This window comes from Tachypleus tridentatus, chromosome 6 (genome assembly GCF_004210375.1).
Source record: "Tachypleus tridentatus isolate NWPU-2018 chromosome 6, ASM421037v1, whole genome shotgun sequence".
Lineage (NCBI taxonomy): Eukaryota > Metazoa > Arthropoda > Merostomata > Xiphosura > Limulidae > Tachypleus > Tachypleus tridentatus.
Window position 1 is genome coordinate 61,790,522 of NC_134830.1, and position 21,101 is coordinate 61,811,622.

At 34.6% G+C, this 21,101-nt stretch overlaps 1 protein-coding gene across 2 annotated transcripts in view; it reads right to left on the bottom strand.

Moving 5' to 3' along the window:
• Window positions 1–2,664: 2,664 nt before the first annotated feature.
• LOC143252663 (rap guanine nucleotide exchange factor 4-like) overlaps window positions 2,665–21,101 on the bottom strand; it is a 244,860-nt gene continuing 226,423 nt past the window's right edge. For both annotated transcript variants that reach the window (XM_076505155.1, XM_076505156.1), the window contains 6 exons: window positions 18,482–18,607; window positions 17,348–17,526; window positions 15,714–16,008; window positions 14,757–14,811; window positions 12,663–12,717; window positions 2,665–7,685 (listed from right to left, as the gene is read on the bottom strand). In XM_076505155.1, the coding sequence (XP_076361270.1) occupies window positions 7,610–7,685; window positions 12,663–12,717; window positions 14,757–14,811; window positions 15,714–16,008; window positions 17,348–17,526; window positions 18,482–18,607 (786 nt within the window). In that variant the 3' untranslated portion in view covers window positions 2,665–7,609. The remainder of the gene's footprint in view (window positions 7,686–12,662; window positions 12,718–14,756; window positions 14,812–15,713; window positions 16,009–17,347; window positions 17,527–18,481; window positions 18,608–21,101) is intronic.

A 21,101-nucleotide genomic window follows, 5' to 3' on the forward strand; every position in this document is an offset into this window, starting at 1 on the left:
CAAACTCGCAACCCTCAGATTACGATTCGAGCGCCTTAACCACCTGACCATGCCTGACCCTCATATTACGTAGAAGATAATTTCTCGAAATGGCTTCTTTTAATTGGTTCTGATTCGTCAGCTTCAGATTATACACCATGGCATTAATATGCCTGATGTGTTTGTGTGTGTTGTAATGGTATTATTTTTAGCAATTCAAAAATACACGTATATAAAAGACAGATAAAAAATACCTTATGTATTTGAATTAAAGCAATTATTATTTTAAATAACGTATAAATAAATGCTCTTAGATGTTTAAAAATAAATCTTTTTAAAAATTTAACTCATATTTTGACGTTAAGTAAATATTAACTCTGCTTCAAGTAACCAACAAAAACTACAATTCATGTGGTTTGGTTTGTTTTGAATTTCGCGCAAAGCTACACGAGAGCCATCTGCGCTAGCTGTCCCTAATGTAACAGTGCAAGACTAGAGGGAAAGCAACTTGTCATCACCACCCACCATCAACTCTTGGGCTACTCTTTTACCAACGAATACTGGGATTGACCGTACTTTATAACGCCCACACGGTTGAAAGGGCGAGCAAGTTTGGTGTGACGGGGATTCGAACCCGCGACCCTCGAATAATGAGTCGAGTGCCCAAACCACCTGGCCATGCCGGGCCCAATTCACGTGTTAGTCGTCTTACGATTGTACTTATTTTAGTGTTAATAATTTATTCGTTAAAATCTATGTTGTTATAAGCAAAGTAAAAAGTTGAATACATAAAATAATCAAGATAATTTAATGGCCAAAATGAAATAATATTACAAAAAATATCTACAAATCGTACATAATAAATTCAAAAATATATACAAGATTATTTATTTAAAACACATATTTGCAACATAACATAAAAGTTTCATTTTCTAATATGAATTCAATGTGATGCAATCTCAAAGTTCACATAAAATTAATTTACCTCATGTTTAACATCTAATGCATGTTATGAAAGTATAAACGAGACAATAATTAGTAACTAATACAGATCTATAAAAAATTCAAATTATTGCTTAATAGTTTAACAGTTGTCGCTTTTTGTGTTGTCTTGTCTAAAACCAAAGCATTCTAGCCGCCAAAATACTCTTAAAAATGTCAATACCATTATGATACATTTGTATTTACGGGAAGAATAATACTAACAAACGAATAAAATATAAATACACTGCTGGCCTGAACATAAAGAAAAAAATATGCATTTTGCGTTGTTAGACTCAACCACTTATTTGAGTAGAGCTTCGAGAGATGAAAATAAGAAAAGGGAAAATAAAAATAAAAACTTTTTTAGCACTTAATAGGGAAAATGTGAACACTATGAAATTAGCCTAAATACTAGCTGGTCAAAAGGTTAAGACCATACTGAAACGAAGCGTTAATCGATAAACATGTAACGAAATTTAGTCATTTGTGTTCCAGTATTGGCGTTGTCTACATCTCCCACTGACATCACCTGTGTTACATTGGGTAAAGACATGACAAAGGCTAAAAAGTTGACAGACGTTGAACGTGGCAGAATAGTCGAGCTGCAAAAGCAAGGTCTCTCTCAACGTGCCATCGCTGGTGAGATTGGGCGTAGTAAAACTGCTATTTCAAATTTCCTAAAAGACTCTGAGGGATACGGAACGAGAATTTCAAGTGGTCGACCCAAAAAATTTTGTCAGCGTTGAGCAGGAGAATTCGACAGGTTGTCCGGCAAGACACCAGCCAATCTCGAACCAGATTAAGGCTCTTGCGAACGCAGAATGAAGCTCAAGAACAATAAGACAGCATGTATGAAAGAAAGGTTTTGAAAACTGTAAACGTCTTTAAAGGCAAAGCCTCCTTTCATACCACGAAACAGCTCGGTTAAACTTTGCTGAGAAGCACCAACCATGGGACGTAGAAAAGTGGACGAAGGTTTTGTTCTCTGATGAGAAAAAGTTTAACCTATATGGTCCAGATGGCTTTCAACGTTACTGGCTCGATAAGGCTATCCAACGGAGACATTTTCTACACGACACAGTGGAAGAGGTTCCATCATGATCTGTTGTGCTTTCTCCTTCCTTGAAACAATGGAGCTTCAGATTATTCAGGGGCGTCAAACAGCAGCTGGCTACATTGGCATGTTGAAGAGAGCTTCCTTATTGACTCGCTTGTGTGGAAATGACTGGATATTTTAGCAGGACAACGCTGCAATCCACAATGTCCACAGGACAAAGGACTTTTTTATGGCGAATAACGCGATTCTTTTGGACTATTCAGCGTGTTCGCCCAAACTGAACCCCATTGAAAACGTTTGGGGTGGATGGCAAGGGAAGTCTATAGAAATGGACGTCAATTCCAAACAGTGCATGATCTTCGTGAAGCCATCTTCTCCACTTGGAATAACATTCCAGCCACCCTTCTGCAGACGCTTTTATCGACCATGCCAAAGCAAATGTTGACGGTCGTGCAACTCACTACTGAGACCTCGTGTTGAGCATTTGGAGTTTTGGAGTTCTTTTTGGTATGGTCTTAAATTTTTGATCAGCTAGTATTGAGGCTGATTTCGTAGTGTTCACATTTTCCCCATTAAATGCTGAAAAAGTTTTTATTTTTATTTTCCCTTTTCTTTTGTCGTCTTTCGAAACTCTACTCAAATGAGTGGTTGAGTCTAACAACGCAAAATGCATTTTTTTTCTTTATTTTCATTGATCTTAAGATTTTGGCCAGCAGTGTACTTATATTAGATAGTGATATACCTCCCAGTGGCATAAAGATATATCTTACAACGCTGGAATCCGGGTTTAAATACCTGTAGTTCGCAGAACACAGATAGCCCATTGTGTAGCTTTGCGATATACGTGGAAACGTTGCAAGTATTTATTAAAATTGTCGGTTTGTTCTTCATCCAGTTCGTTGTCTTTTGATTTGACACTAGAAAATGTATTTGCCTCTATTGTATATTTTTCTACCATGTTTGCAGTATTTTATATATCTCCACTGCTTATATTCTTATTACTGTCATATTGGTTTACCATTTGTAAGAAATTCACAAATACCAACTTTGATCGAAACAAAAACATAGTGAAATTGTGTGTATTAATTTGTCTTTAGAAAAAAAATTAAATATGGTTAAAAAAACTTCTCTTTTAAAGTAAGTTCATAGAAGTCGTCATACAGAATTATTTAAAATAAACCATAACTACAAAATTCTTAAAACTAAGAAACGAACAGTAAATGACCTCAGTTTCTCTTGTTGGTTTTTTTCCCAAAGCATATTTTCTTCTAATAATAGATATAGTACAAAAAACTGGTTATTTTCCAAAAAGTTTTGAAGTGAACATCTTATAACACCAATGATTTTTTTTATAATGAAATATTTTTACTTTAAAGTTAAAAAGTTTTATTCTCAAAATAATCGGGGACGAAATTTTCTAAAATAACGCATGTTTTATAAAACTGTAAACCTTTACTGTAAGTAAGTTAAGACTTACCCAACCATATGTAATATTTTATAGTTGCTGATTAAGTTAAAACTACGTGCTCGGATAGAGAAAAGAAAAGCACACAATTTTTAAATATACATAGATTTTATCTACAAACTCGATACATGATATAATTAAACTGCATTTGTATAACGTTCAATAGACAAGAATGTTTTTCCTCGCTAGCGTTACGTGTAATTTAACATTTATTATAAAACGGAATGTTCAGTTAAAGAAATTTCTTACTCAACTAAGTGGTTAAGACCACTTAATTTCACTGACCAAAAATATCACTTTACAATATATACATTGCAACACTGTTGCAATTTCTTTATATGGATCTCATACAAAACTGAAATGTATAAATTGACCAACTTTTTTGTTTTTTACAAAACTCTCTTAGTGGCCGTATTTCAACCAAACTATTTTAGTGTACTAAACAGTACAATCGTAAGGATAAGCAAATAAACTCACGTTTTAAAACTCTTATCATTCGATAATTCGCATTGCTGTAAACATTAAAGTGTTTACGAAGTATTCATAATGACACATCTTGACAAACAAAATTCAGTACTTAAGCATCAATTTCCTGCCAAGATTATTTAACAGAACTAATAGAACCCTATCTCGATAATACTCTGGTGTTAGTTTACTGTTAAAATTACATAAAAATGCCAGAATAATGTTATCACAGAAAATACTACTTTTCATGTCAACCAATATTATACGTAGCTGGTTTAATGAATTAGCAAATAATCTATTAGTTTTCGCACTTATGCTCTATATTATATATATATATATAGCCACTTTTAATATGCTTGAAAACTTATCTGTCTTCTTTATTATACAGACCAGTTTTGCAAAGTTTTAGCTTATCTTCGTGTTTCGTATGTCACAACTGTGCATTTGAACTTTATGAAGAACGATAAAAATCGATACTTTTCACCCTATACTCTTCAACATCCGGGGATTTTGATGTATGCGCATATTATTCTAAAACTATATAAAAAGAGGATGAGATCTCGTCTTCTTCTCTGCATCTATAAAATTAATACAACCCAAAACACATCACCTTTATGATGAATAATCCAATAGCCACTTTGATTTCTTTAGATCTCGGTGAAAGTTTGTTACAGAGATCAACGGGTGATCAAAAAAAAAAAAAAATTCAAACAATAACAGTGAGCAAACCAAGTTTGGTACAGAAATGGATATAATAGAAACAATTTTATTAGCTTGTTCCTCCGCTTATTTTATAAATTTTAATTGAAATTCCTCACTACCTTAGAGCATTATTGTAGATAGGCGCAACAAGATAAAGATTAAACCACTAGATATTTATTATTAAATAAGAATTCGATAATTGCAGTATATCGAAAGCAACTGAACGCTTAAAAGAGACAAACATAACACTTACATTTTTCAACATTATCACCTCAAAGCGACTGTTTAACGAAAATATCCCTTTATTGTGTTGATGATCAGAAACGTTTTTGATCTTAGTTTTTTTGGAAAGTATAGGTTTGGTCGTCATTTTCACACTTCACTCAGTTCGACTAGCTTTCAACGATTCGACAAGACAAACATCATTAGCTCTTCACGTAACACCAACAAATACCGCTGTTTTCGCCGACATATTAAAAATAGTTTGTGTGTTTGGTTTTTTTAGCGCAAAGCCTCATTGAGCTATCTGCTGTGACCACTGCAGACAAATGAACCCCATATTTTAGCGCTCAAATCCACGATCTTATTGCTGACCCACCAGAATGGGGTTGAATTGACTTTTAGTCTTCGAAAACAAAATAGCATTAGTAATCTAAAACCCCTAGGCCTAATATGTTATTGGTACTTTACTGATGTTCAAGTTATATGACTACAGTAATGTCAACCAGTACTAGATTAAGCTACCATGTATAAGGAATACCGCTTAGTTAGCGACAAAACGATGTGATACCATCGCTGTAGCACAAGGAAAACATGCAATTATAACGTATAGCACACCTAAAACTAACATTTCCTATATCCTCCATACGTCATAGACTAGATCTTTGACTATTCGGGGTTAATAATAAATCAATAACAACTATTTCAATCTTCATATGGAAACATAAATTAGTCTTGGAAAAAAAAATATTTAATTTCACTCCAATATAAAACTTTTATTCTAGTGTTACAACATCCTCGTTTGTAACGTTTGGAGAAAAAATTATATTGTGACTTTAACAACTTTGTGGTAGGAAGCTGATGATATTTTTTTAGACGTGGTTAAATTCGAAGTAAATATCTAGGAAGATTAAATCTAGTCTGTTTGTCTTCTATTCAACACAATCGATGGAAATTTCACTGAGAAAATTATGCACGTTATATCCTATTGGAACAATCTCGGAACAAAATGAACTCACAAAACATGTCTTCTACTAGGAAGGTTTTCGGTTTTGACTTCAATCAAGTAAGAAATCTATTCCAGCGCTCACAACGTTAACTTTGATAATTAGAGATTAGATCTACTGAAAAGTATGTTACACAGTTTTTTGTTTTTTTTTAGTATTACTAGCAGGTAAAAATCACATGTTCATTATACTATTTGTCACGTGCTAATAAACATGTATCTCAGTATGATCTGTTATACCTTAGTAAACTTTACAATGTAGCATTTGTCAACCTCTTGTAAATAAATGTTGCTTTGTAATATCTATCACAGGTTAGTATATATTACAATATAATATATTGTAATATATAGATCGATGAAAGTTACATTACAATGTCTGACATATATTAATAAAAGTTGCATTATAACATCTGTTATAGATCAGTGAAAGTTACATTGTAATAAATGTCACAGTCCAGTGAAAGTTACAATGTAATATATGTCAGTTAAAAAAAAAAAACTATACTGTGATATTTGTTATGGACCAATGAACGTTTGAAAGTGTAATTAATACCTATCATAGGTTAGTAATATAATATTATAGCATCAACGAAACGGTTACACTCTCATAGGTTATTAAGTTACATTGTAATAGCTGTAATAGGTTAGTAACTAGTATACAAAATGTGTCTTATGGTTTAGTTGGTGTAATAGTGATGTTGTAATATTTGGTCTAAGTTATTTAGATGGTGAAAATTTAGGATTCCTCACAGGTTAATAAAAGTTACATTGCAGTATTTGTTATGGTTAATAAAAATTTTACGACGTAACTCTTGCCATATACTAGTAAAAGTTTCATTTTGGTTTAATTGCAAACATTTTCTTTAGCTGCAGATAATACCATAAAACTAATTGCAGATATGAAACTAAACAAATAATGAATTGGATGTCTTAATACAAAAAAACAGTTTCATTTTTCTAAACACTATAAAATCCAGTAAAAAAGTACGACAGGAATATTTTGTGGTATTTCAAGAACTGAGTATTTGTAGAAATACTAAGAAACACGGTACAAGTCAATAATTAGAACTGATAATCTAGTCAGTTTTAAATAATATTATCAAACTACTTATTTATTAGAACTTGTATAAAGTATCATTACTAATAGAATAAGTCAAATAAAGAAATAACTTTTAGTCACTGAATAACAACGATAAATCTTTGCTTACAATTAGTTAGACTTGTACTACATGACCAACTATTCAATCGTACGCTGTTGATCAGAAATAATGGATAACTTACTATACATCTGATTTGATTGTCTTTTCACGTTTAAAGAAATAAAACCGGTATACAACATGAAATTCCGGGTGAAATATTATACAGCTAGTTTTAACGTCTAGTTTGAAACTACCTGAACATGAACATTACTGTGTTCTATAATATTCAACACCAAAGCGCACTTAGAGCTAGGTTTCAATTATTTATAAGATATAACAAAGTATTTTGATGAAGTTCAGCAATAAACACAAACATAACAAAAACATAATATAAAACGCAAAAACATCGAGGGAAAATGTTTACATAATGTACAGATACCATTTGATAACTAATTTGAAGTCTACATATCTTGTGTTGTTTCTACCATTATGTTTTTTATCACATTAAAGTCCTCTTCATTGCTCAGCATGTTGTATCTAAACACTTGTTCGTGAGCTTTATTTACGTTACACTTCGAGCTTCAGAGCTGTCATCAACAAGGCCGTCTGGGTTCTAGGGTATTAGACAGTTGAGTCAGACGGCGTTGATTGTCGATAACTTTTATATTTCTGAAAACAAAACAAAAACAGTTCTCGTGTTTATAAAAGGTATCGACCTTAATTTCTTGAAACAAGATAAGACTGATTAATCCATTTTATTTACACTTTACATTAGAAAAAGATTCGCATAGAAATAAAACAAAGTAAAAACTTTCCGTGTTCGTTAATTCTAAGAAAACAAAGTTACAGAAAGTTTTATATTTATGAGCAGATCTGCTGATATATGTATCAGCTCAAACTTATGATGATAGATGGAGCCCTTTATGTCATCGTTTATGATAAAATGGAAGTTCAAACATAAGTACGTGCTTCTTTGTTTTTATTATAAATAACCATTTAAAATAAACATGCAGTCCTCCAAGCAACTGAAGGAATCTAGGGTTTACTGCATCACCAGAAATTCACTTTTGAAAGGTAACTGCTTATTTCACGAAGATACATCACTAAACATACAAGAAAGGAAACAATGCAGATAACTGTCATATGAAGCCATACGTTACACTGGGAATATAGCTCATCTTACTTAACTCCTTCCTGCTGCTCATTTTACTGGGAGTGAATAGAACAGTACTGGATAGTTGGTGCAAATATTATCTCTTGAACCTCTTTATTACTCAGCGCTAACCAGAGTTTATTGCACAATGTTTAATCACCAGCATTAGGGATTTCCAATCAGGCAGTAACTTTATTCAAAACTCCCAATTTTTGATTCTTCTATTTCCAGAATTGGCAGTTCCCCTATCATTGTATCTTAATCTAGAACGCTTTTCCTTCTTCTATAGATCCTGGTTTTGTCATTTCTTCAGATAATCCTGTATTTCGGTTATCAAACCTAATCTTTTTCTTTTTTTAACAAAACCGTAAGGCAACAACAAATACATCTAATTGTCTTGAAGTCATTCCTTAACATGTTCTGTACTTAATGAATTCTGCTTCACAGGCTAAAAGCACCATTGATTTTAGTATCAGTAAGTGAGGAACCGAAAACACAGTAAATATCCATCTGTAGGCATCGCTAAAGGCTCGTGTCTATGGCTACTATGGCTTGCATTTAATTACTGCTATTCTCAGTGAAGAAATAAGAAATATGTATCATCAAAACCAAAATCAGTCGTATCCTGGTTATTTACAAATAGCTTCTGAGCAAGCAACCTAGTAGGATACGGATTTAAAGCTTTTTTTTTGGAATTTGTTGGAGCTAAAGATATTGTGACAAAAGTTATTCTAAAGGACGTTTTTGATACCAATGGTTGTTTATGTAAATGAGGTTACATAACCGACATGCAGCATGATAGTTTGACTAAAAGGAAGGCAGCTAGTTATCACCGTCCACCGCCAACTTTTGGGCTACTCTTTTATGAACGAATAGTGGGATTGACCGTCACATTATATACCCCCACGGCTGGGAGGGCGAGCATGTTTGTTGTGACGGGGATTCGGATTCGAACCCTCGACCTTCAGAATACTAGTCGAGCGTCCAAATCACCCAGCCTTGTACGTCCAGTACTAGTGATCGTGATATACAACCGTTCTCTTAGCTCCCTCAGTGCTTTCTGGTTATGTCGCACATCAACTCTTTGAACTTTGGTCACAACTTCTCTCAACCTTTTTTCTCTAATTTCCAGCAATTGAAAGAGACGTAAATTCTTTCTTACAGCTTTTTAGCAACTGGGTGAGCTTAGCATTCAGTTTGTTTACTTCGTCGTCGAATTCATCCGGGAATTTATTTCCTAAACGTCTTCATTGCTAAAGGAACTTAAGAGCCCTCTATTAAATTGTTGACTTCGTATCCAAATGCATTAGATACTTTTTCTACGTATACCTACTCTTCTATGCACCCGACTAACAAAGACAAGGCCCAGCATGACCAGCTTGTTAGGACGCTTGATTCGTAATCTGAGGAGCGCGGGTTCGAATCCCCATCACATCAAACACACTCTCCCTTTCAGCGGTGGGGGCGTTATAATGTGACGGTCAATCCCACTATTCGTTGTTTAAAGAGTAGCCCAAGAGTTGGCGGTGGGTGGTGATGACTAGCTGCCTTCCCTCTAGTCTTATACTGCTAAATTAGGGACAGCTAGCACAGATAGCCCTCGAATAGCTTTGTGCGAAATTCAAAAACAAAAAACAAACCTAATAGAAATTGCCTTTGGTTATAATCATTTTCAGATAATGCTGCAAAGTTGTTGAAACCAAGACCATATAATAACTATAATAGGTGTATTTCATTGTGACACATATCATATCATGTTATATATGGCACCCAGAAAACTGTTTCGTACAACACCAACTTCTAAACTGTATTTTAATATATCTCAGTCCAGAAAATGGACGTTCACATTGTTTTTGCCAACTATATCACACTGTTCTCTTATTACTACATAACAAACATCTGTTGTGGAAAATACTTGTTAAATGATATCTATAGTTTAATAACTTTTAGATAAAGGGGAGGGCCCAGGTTAATGCACGTCCTTTGCTTAAGTGGATAGTCTTCCATTCTTCAACTTTATAGTTTCTGTTCTTGTAATGGGTCAGTCCATATCTAAATCACATGATCTCTCCTGTAAGCAATTTCCCTACTACTACTTTCTCTGCATGTGCACTATGTCTGGATTATTGAATTTACACAAAACTGCAAAGTATAGCGTTGTATTCAAAACTCTGTTAGATGTGACAAATTTGGTTTTTTAAAAGAGTCTTTGTTTGATTTCATAACACTTCTGTGAATACTTCATTATCAGTATAGCTCAAACAACATAAGCTAGAGCTTTGTCTCTCTTGCTTTCCAGTGATCCTTATGATTCTTTATAACGTCCAAAACTTTCCTCCACCTGAAGTTTTGGAAGACAAAGTCCTCATGAAGATTAGAGTTCACTCTTTTTACCATCCACGTGGATAACTCATCTTCAAATTACACTTTTTACTCCACAGAGAGTCATTTTCAAATTAGGTGATCACGTTGTTTTTCCTATAGCTAGTGTGGTAAAGCACAGCTTTGGAAGTTATTACAATGGTATAACACGATTTTCTGTTGTTGTGTACAACTTACAATACACTCAAGTTCATTACCGATGCGGGCATGTTCCGCGTCGACAAGCCTAAGGTGCATAAAATCCGTGCTCAGTTTGATAGGAAATGTGAAATCTCATGTTTCCAAAAAGTATTTTCGACTATCAAAGAGCAATCGACGTCTTACAGACCACACGACAGCTTCGCCGAGAGTCCTCATCGACTTCCACCCAACCGCCACCCACGACGTGGCGTCCTTACCCACAAAATTGTCCGAGGGGTTTGAGGCCACTATTGGTAGACGGCGAGCGTCACTAATCGAAATTCCGACTTACTAAGTATCGGACGTCGAACCGACGGACTCGCCGCCAACTTTCCGGACACTTGCGGCAATGTCCTCCGCTCACCTGGTTAAACCTCAAATCTAATCCATTTTCGTTGTATTTCTGATATGGTGGCGCATTTTAGGCCTTTGATGATGTATTATTAAAACGAGCGAACCCAGAAACCTGCTATTATGGCCAATAAATTGCGATAATAAATTTATCTGTAAAACAGGTTTCAATAAACATTAAACCAATAAACTCAGAAAAAAATTGAAATCTAGACAGAATTGTTGTAATATAACTTTTTTGAATTAGCAGAACTAAATTTATTTAATCGTAAATATAAAACATATACTGCGAGACAAAAATAAATTCAAAAATAATGAATAATTTATTAATATAAACAATACCTGGCAGAGATCAAAGGTTTAACTTGTATTAGCAATTTGTGCACTAATAAAACCCCTTGAGCGTTGGCTTGTTATGTTTGACTTTTTCATTCTTTTAAGGTATACAAATGCTACTTAAGAGAAATTCAGTCAAAACTTACAACTTTAAAGCTTATTTCTTTATATTGGTAATACTTTAATTTCTTTTTGGACATGAATGGATGAATTGGAAATAATATTAGATCGTATCTGCATACAATTTGCTAGAGAATTGTCAGGAAGGAAGACGCTAACACACGAGCAAGTATGTTAAGTGAGAGAACATTTAAACAGCCTTACAGTTAAGAGAATTTTTATAACGGTCACGAACTCAAACTATTTATTCTTGAGTTATAATTAAACTCAATATAACCTAATATAATCTCAGTATCTGCTTACCTTACGTCAGTAAATCCTACTTTTGTATCAAAATAAAGGTTTTTATATTTTTTAATTTCGCGCAAAGCTACACAATATAATTTGGTGATGAGACTTTGTTTGTTTTGGAATTTCGCACAAAGCTACTCGAGGGCTATCTGTGCTAGCCGTCCCTAATTTAGCAGTGTAAGACTAGAGGGAAGGCAGCTAGTCATCACCACCCACCGCCAACTCTTGGGCTACTCTTTTGCCAACGAAAAGTGGGATTGACCGTCACATTATACACCCCCACGGCTGGGAGGGCGAGCATGTTTAGCGCGACGCGGGCGCGAACCCGCGACCCTCGGATTACGAGTCGCACGCCTTACGCGCTTGGCCATGCCAGGCCAGGTGATGAGACAGTAATGTCTCTGTCAGTACACGCGTTTCAAAGTTAACACCAATCAGTTAAGCGATTGGTCTGGTTTGCTTTGAATTTCGCACAAAGCTACACGAGGACTATCTGCGATAGCCGACCCTAATTTAGCAGTGTAAGACTAGAGGGAAGGCAACTAGTCATCATCACCCACCGCCAACTCTTGGGCTGCTCTTTCACCAACGAGTAATGGGATTGACCGAAGCATAAAAACGCCCCCACAGCTGAAAGAACGAGCATGTTTGGTATGACAAGGATTCGAACCCGCGACCCTCGGATTACGAGTCGATGCCTTAACCACCTGGCCATGCCGGGCCAAAAGAGTTTATACGAAAAATATCTTATTCTCACTTGCAAGGTCTGATAATACAAGTGTATATTTGCCTGATATATTCTCTTACTTCTGATAATACAAGTGTATATTTACCTGATGTATTCTCTTACTTCTTGCTGGACTTTACTTATTGGTGGAGGGTCAAGAGCTGAAAATAAAATGTAGTGTCCATTATATGCCTGCTTATAGCTATTCTAAATAAAAAACAAAGTTATGTACGTTATAATAATTAAAATAAAAGATTATTTTTCAGTTAATTATGTATCTTTCACACCACTTTTGTTAAGAATTATTCTCGTTTATTTTTCACTTACTAGAGATAATTTTTTCTTAAATACTGAGATCTTTACTTCTACTAGAAAGTAATAATATATAATATATATATTTAATCGTAAAAGCTGTAAGAAATAAAAAGTATAGTTTGAGGATCTAGTCTGAAAGTTACAGCATATTGTGAAGAAATCAGGATCTAGTCTCAAGGTTACAGCATATTGTGAAGAAATCAGGATCTAGTCTGAAAGTTACAGCATATTGTGAAGAAATTAGGATCTAGTCTGAAAGTTACAGCATATTGTGAAGAAATTAGGATTTAATCTGAATCAGTAAAAATAATTGCACCCAGGTCAAGTTAACAAACGTACAGGTCAGTCTGAACCTTCAAACTATTAAAAACGGAAAGGTAAAGATCATAAAATGTCGAGAATGAGATATATATAACCCTGAGTGCAACTGACGCCGCGTGAAGTCACTTAGGGGAGTCAGGGGCATGATTCCCCAGAAAATCGTGGAAAAAGAAGGCACAGTTTTGTGCATTATGATGAATTTTGAACAGAAATTGGTATGAAATACCTTAAAAAATTCAGGAACTTCACGAATAAACGGTTTTCTGGCTCCAACATGCCCGATTGCTTTTGCATGAGAATTTAATACTTATGCGCGAGATTAAGGCCAACTGCGCGAGTTTCGCGTTTAACACGCGAGACTTTGAATATCTGAAAAGAAACGCCAATAAGACTAACTACCAATTTTGACATACACACACGCATATACTTTTACCAATAGAAAGAGAAAAATATATGCGAAGGCAGAAATGTTTAAAATACATGTAACCTGGAACACAATAATGAATGCAGATAGACAGATAAATAGGCAGACTTAAAAGTATTTTGTCCATAAAACGAACAACCCTCATCTCCAAGAAAACGTATCAATATTTTGGTTTCGTATCTTTATCAAAGCTTGGCTATAGCTGGAAAGAAGACACGTGGCACATGATCGTACGACGTTTGTTACAATATAAAATAAAGTGGGCGTTCAACTTAAATACGAGTATTGTTAGAAAACAAGAACAAACAGAAATAGTAATATTACGTTAAAACAAAATAATGCCACATATAAAAACTCAGAACTGTTCTATCCAAGGAAGATCTTATACGGTTGGCCGTTTAATTGTTATAAAAAACCTATGTTAAACCTTTTTTATCTGCAAATAAACAAAACACGTCATATCCAAAGGACTTCATCGTATAGAAAAAGGCCTTAATGAATACAGGGCTGCTTCAATGAAGGTCTTATATAAGCTGCGAGTGACACGAAAAGGAAACTTAATTGAACAATCTAATCTCCTTCAGCCTTACTCTCGCTAGTTTAATTACAACATTCTGTGTTTCTTATACACACACACACACACACGTAGAGGATTATGAATGACAAGACTGACATTTCTGGTCAAATTAAACACGTACTTTGATCAAATGGAACTTAGGACACCAAATATCTCATGAAATAGAAGATTGAAACCATGCGGAACATTTACAAATGATTTATAAATTATATATACATCAAGAGATTCAGAGAAGACACTATAAATTCAAGACAAAATATTTTATATCAAATTATTTCATGGCAGCATCAGTAATGGTTTAGGAGATTGAGTCAGTATTCAAGTTAGAATATTCATAGCACTTTGTAACGGATTTACGAAACTTAAAGTTTAAACACGAAACTATTTTTTTTATAACTGATTATAAAAGAAACCCCTATCCTGCCTAACACTACTGTTACTCTATACACTTTCTTCTGTGATCAATTCAGCCGACGATCATCAAACAAGAAACTCTCAAAGACAGGAATACTAAACTATAAACAGCAGTCTTTCTCTTAGGTATAAATAAAGTAGCACCTTACCTAAAACTTGACTTCTACAATATCTCAGTGAACGCAACGTCTGTGCAATCATGTGCTACACAAAACAGAACAAACAACAATTTAGTACAAATATAACATATAACATATGAAAATATATTAACACAAGTGACAGACTCACTAGACGTTTTAAACAACTTAAGTATTATAAGTATTTTATACTTATTTCTCTGTGTGTTTTTTTCTTAGTTCTTAGTTCAATATTAAATTGTTGTGGAGATAGAAATGAAAGATGTTATGATTATATTCACAGTTGTATGAAAGAGTAAAGTATCGTATTAAGATGGAAAATAATACGTATATTTTTAACTAATGGAAAAAGTATCACAGTTTACATAAGAGAGAACGTTTTTACTTCTCAAAAATATCATATCTACCTTTAAATGAAATTCCATTGGTTAGTATGACAATAAACGATCGTGTTTTTACAATAAAAAAAAGGTTATTTAGACCAGTGGAAATATATTGTTGTTAGCCAGTAGGATCTATTTACACTAGAGGTAACACGTGCGTAACAATTAAGACTGAATACAGTGTTGTCGGTAGTAACACATATGTATAATTAGTATACGAATGTAGCAACTCAACTAACGCCATCATATTATAACATAGCCCCCACCGCTAGTACAGTGGTAAGTCTCCGGATTTACAACACTAAAATCAGGGGTTCGATTCCCCTCGGTGGGCTCAGCAGATAGCCCGATGTGGCTTTGCTATAAGAAAACACACACATTATAACATATAATGAGTAAGTTGAGTTCACACTATCTTTGATCATGAACCGGTTATTCCATTAAATTAATATTAGATCATAATTCATAAGAATACGTTTCGCATTTACAAAAGTAAACGAGATGTTTCTTTTATATAGATTATACTAAAAACAGGTCATGGTCTAACTTTTTATTCAATAAAGATTCGAAGTTAATAAAAAATCACCATTTTTTCAAAATTGACGAGTCCTTCTAAATAGGTTTTGTTGCCTTCGTGTGAAAAAGTCATATCTTTGAGAAGTAAAGGCATGAAAGGTATTATAGGTGGCGCCAACTTCGCAACAATAATCCTGTAGCGTCGATGATTTCGTGAAGGATCAATCAAAGCTTCGAAATCTGCGTATAATTTTCTCAGCTTCCCGGGTAGCCTTTCCCAAGTTTGGGACATTCGACTTACTGCGACGTTACTTAGCCCCATCACGATGGCAAAAAAGGCATTAAGATTCTGGTAGTCTCGGCAACTGTAATATATCAGAAACTCGTACGTGTAATGTAGCAAAATCTCTAGAAAACAACATGAACGTATTATCAAACAAGCTAATAACCCTTAAAATAACCAATAACTGTAAAATAATATTTGAATATGACTCAAAATAAATATCAGAGGAATATCCAACAAGTTAATGAACATTAAAGTAACCAATGATTGCAACAAGTCAACAATCGAAACAAAATTAGAATGTTGAATCATTATCCATAAAATCGAACAAATTGTTCTACATTCAACTTTTTATTATAAAACGATTTTACCAAGATATTTGAATATTTGAAGCACTTAACCTGCCACATTGTAGTAAAATTATTTTTGTGGAAACTGAAAGATATTATTGGACAATAAACAGAAAAACAGACATTATGAGTATCTCAGAAATGCCATTGTAAATCGCCTCAGCTCTCATCAGCACCCTTAGAAAGTTGAATAACTTCAAACATTACTATAGAGGTTTTTATATAAAAAATAAAATAAGTATTCTCGTATCGAATTTTTTCACTTCAAATAATCTCAAGGGTGTGGAATTAAATATCCACTAATGTTCGATTGATAAAGTTCATTTCTTCTACCAGTTTGTTTGTTTGTTTTTTTAATTTCGCACAAAGCTACACGAGGACTATCTGCGCTAGCCGTCCCTAATTTAGCAGTTTAAAACTAAAGAGAAGGCAGCGACACATCACCACCTACTGCCAACTCTCGGGCTACTCTTTTACCAACAAATAGTGGGATTGATCGTTAAATTATATAGCCCACACGGCTGAAAGGGCGAGCAGGTTGGTGCAACCGGGATTCGAACCAGCGACCCTTAGACTACGAGTCGAGCGTCTTAACCACCTGGCCATGCCCGGCTTTTTTTTTTTTTTTTTACCAGGATTACATTTCTTACCGACCCAGCATGGCCAAATGGTTAAGGCGCTTGACTCGCAATTGGAGGGTTGCGAATTCGAATCTCCGTTTCACCAAACATGCTATCCCATTCAGGCGTGGACACGTTGTAATGTGACGGTCAATCCTAATATTCATTGATAAAAGAGTAGCCTAAGAGTTGGCGGTGATAACTAGCTGTTTTCCCTTTAGTTTTAAACTGCTAACTTAGGGTCGGCTAGTGCAGTTAGTCCGTGTGTAGCTACAGCTATTTTCATTTAGTAACAGAGCAATGTGGTTAGCATTATAACAATATGAAATAATAGTAGTTACAGCAACGTTGTTAGGACTGTAACTCAGTAAGTTAATTACTTTACTTATTAAACTTCTACTTAATTCAGACAATCTCATCTATTCATGTATCTTTTATAAATGAATCTTACTATGCTGCTACTTTGATAAATTTTCGAAGAAGTTGGACTCTTCTGCTCAGAGAAGATGCCAGGCAAAGCTCTGTGACGACCCAAAACTGAAGTTCGTTAAACCTCCGAAGGAAAACATCCAAATTAGACATGGATTTTCTAAATTGATGACGTCCAAATACCTGATAAATTAATTCATACTAGAAAAAAAAAAGGAAAACAAATATTTGACATGGTTTACTGTTCGTATAGGTGGAAGTAAATATACACTGACATAAGTACAGCACTTCAAATGGACTAAACCATTATACTGTTTTCAGATACAAACTTTTTAGCTCATATCGCTATCTATCGACCGCGTTGAGATCTAATTACTGCCGCGGCTACTGAAGATTCTTTCTTTCCTGTTTTTTGGAATAGTTAAAATTAACGCAAAAAATAATCATAATAAAAGGCCATAATAATAGGTGAATAAATCAAAAAGAGCCGATAACAAATTAAGCGCGTTAAATGATCACATAAAAGTTCTAATGAAAACCCTTGTCCCAATCTTCCATCAAATAATTTTGTTAAACATATTACATTGATTTATTACATACTGTGAGAAGAAGGTTCGTAACGATTACCAATAATCAGAAAGCAGAGAAACCGTTTCTCTTCGTAAGATGATAATTTTCTCAGTCTTATAAAGCATAACGACATTACAAATCAATGATTTCGCATCAGTAACCCGACAGTGAACATTACGTGCAATTATTTCGAAATACAAATCATTCAATAGACGATTAGCTGCAAAGAACGAAAAACGCTGTCACCTATTGATTAGTTTTGAAGTACTGTCATTACCAATTCTACGGTAAAACTTTCGAGTCGTGATGAACGTAATGAAATTATAATGGAATATGAAGGCATAATATATAAAAACAAAGTAAGGCACAGTACAAAAACAGATTACCCTTTCGAAGCGGAAACTTGGATTCTCTTCGGATAAAGTTTGTAGCGCTAAATATTATAAACAAAGCGCCAAAATTTTAGTTTCTTTAGAGAAAATTAACTATATTCTCTCTAATAATGCTTCAGACGTCTATTTTCATTGACTAGTTTTGTTGTTAACATCGAATCTGAAAGTGTACCCAAGAAAACAAAATATCTAACCTCATGAACCACAGTAAACAGTTCCCAGTCATAAAGAGACATCTGGTGCGCCAAATCATGACTACTAAAGGTTTCCAGTACATCGCCTGTTCCTTCCGATGGCCCTTCTTGTTCCGGCAAGGGTCTCTGAAACGTATTCATATGAAAACAAATCGTATAAATTTCGCCCGCATCTCAGAATAGTATTTTCATTCATAAACAAAAAATATATAAAAATATTATTTTTCTTTGGAAGAAAACGAATTTGTGCACATGAAAAATCACACGTCTACCCAGAGTGAAATATATAATTTTTAAGTATTTTATGTAGTTATACCAGATAAGGCTCTTCATGTTCACACTTTTAATAATACTAAAGTTTAATATTGAAAATCATACACACATTTAATATAAATTAAAAGCTTCTTATGCTTTTTAGACTTACGATAAACTTACTTTAAAATTAATGACGTGAAATAAAGGATATTAGGTTCCATAGTTTAAAATAGCTTAATTTTTATTTTTGAGTCTGTTGTTTTTGAAATTCGCACAAAGCTACTCCAGGGCTATCTGCGCTAGCCGTCCCTAATCTAGCAGGGTAAGACTAGAGGAAAGGCAGCTAGTAATCGCCACCCACCGCCAACTCTTGGGCTACTCTTTTACCAACGGATAATGGGATTGACCGTCATATTATAACGCCCCCACAGCGAAAGGGCGAGCATGTTTGGTGCGACGGAGATTCGAACCCGCGACCCTCAGTTTAGGAGTCGAACGCCTTAACCCTCCTGGCCATGCCGGGTCCACATCAGATGAAGAAATTGCTCACCATTCAGAAGAAAATAAAGCACACGTAATTCAAAAAAATATATGTAGTTAGGTTTTTACTGGCTTGTTGACAAAACTGCACAGGTAAAAAACATTAATATCATAAAAATCTACTTTCTTTATAAACAAAAAACAATTATGTTTTTTAGTGTCAAACATTTTGGCGAGTCTATAACAGGAAAAGTGTGGATGTGTTTGTACTTTACTTCCTAATTAATTTCAATACATAAATTTTTCACAAGTGATTATTGTTTTTTTTTTTTTTGTCAAGTTTTCGTAGAGCTTCAGAAAGAAAGTTTTACGACAAGTTGCATTTGTAGCAAACCAGTTATAATATTTCAAGTGAAGTGAATCGGGTACAAACACAACCTTTTTACTGCATGTGTGTGTGTGTGTGTGTGTGTGTGGAGGGGGGGTATTTATTCATGTATATACCATCTTATCCAAACAAAATAGTCTGAGTAAAGCGTTTTGTCTTTTACCCGTGATAGAGTTCAACTTTTTTTGCCAAACTCAAATTTGAGAGAAACAATTGACAAAACACACTGTACATTATGAGACATGATTGGAGAAGGAGCGAAAGGAGAGTGAAACAGATAGATATTCGAGTATCTAATAGCAGATGTCATTTCAGGTCAAGTAGCTTACAAACACATTTCTCGGGCATGCATTCAATGTATTTGAATAGAGTTGTGGTTAGTTTGAAATTCCATTACAAAAACTAGGTGATGTTTATAAAACAGGATGATGCACTGCCGGGCGAAGATAGGCTTAGTGTCCCCGGATTGTGAATCTTAGAAGGCGTGATTATATTTTAACATATAAACGCGATTCGCATGTTGGGGCCATGGGTGCATTATAATAACGACGTTCTAATACAACTTTGTGACGAAACTATACACTATGAATTTCTGGTCCTTGATTTCCCCTATCCATCACATTACCAGTTAATCCAGTATGCCTTGTGGATGAAATAAACGACATGCCCTTCTTTGAAACCGGACTTAATGTGTTGTACGAGTTGATGTTCGGAGACAAATGTTGGCTAGTCAGTCCCATTTCACGTTTGTTGTTTTTATTATCCAGTATTTCCATTGTTAATAGGTGTAAGAGGAGAACGAACACTGTCATCCATTGAAATTAAAGTAGGCTAAATAGCATAGGTGATAAGCTAGAAAATGTAACAGATGATCGCCATCAGAGAGTCACTTCTTAACTTGTCATGTTTAGTATAGAACAGACAATTTGCCGTGCCGTTAGAGAATCACTCCCTAGCCTCCCTTGTTCAGTATACAACACACAATTCGCTGTGCCGTTAGAGAATCACTCCCTAACCTGCCTTGTTCAGTATACAACAGATAATTTGCCGTTCCGTTAGAGAATCACTCCCTACCCTGCCTTGTTCAGTATACAACACACAATTCGCTGTGCCGTTAGTGAATCACTCCCTAACCTGCCTTATTCAGTATAGAACACACAATTCGCTGTGCCGTTAGAGAATCAATCACTCCCTAACCTGCCTTGTTCAGTATACAACAGATAATTCGCCGTGCCGTTAGAGAATCACTCCCTAACCTGTCATGTTGAGCATAGAACCGCTGTCTTACTGCATTATTAAAGTCATTTCCTAACCTGGCGTATTTAGCGTAACACTCTAAGTTCCTGTCCCGCCCTTCCATAGTGAGCATCTCTCATAAAATTGCATTATAATGTCTTTTGTTTCTTTTCAGAAGAATATTCAACAAGAATGAAATGAAGCATTGGAAAAAGAGTATAATACTGAACCCTACTTTCTTTAGTACTAAAGGTTTCTGAT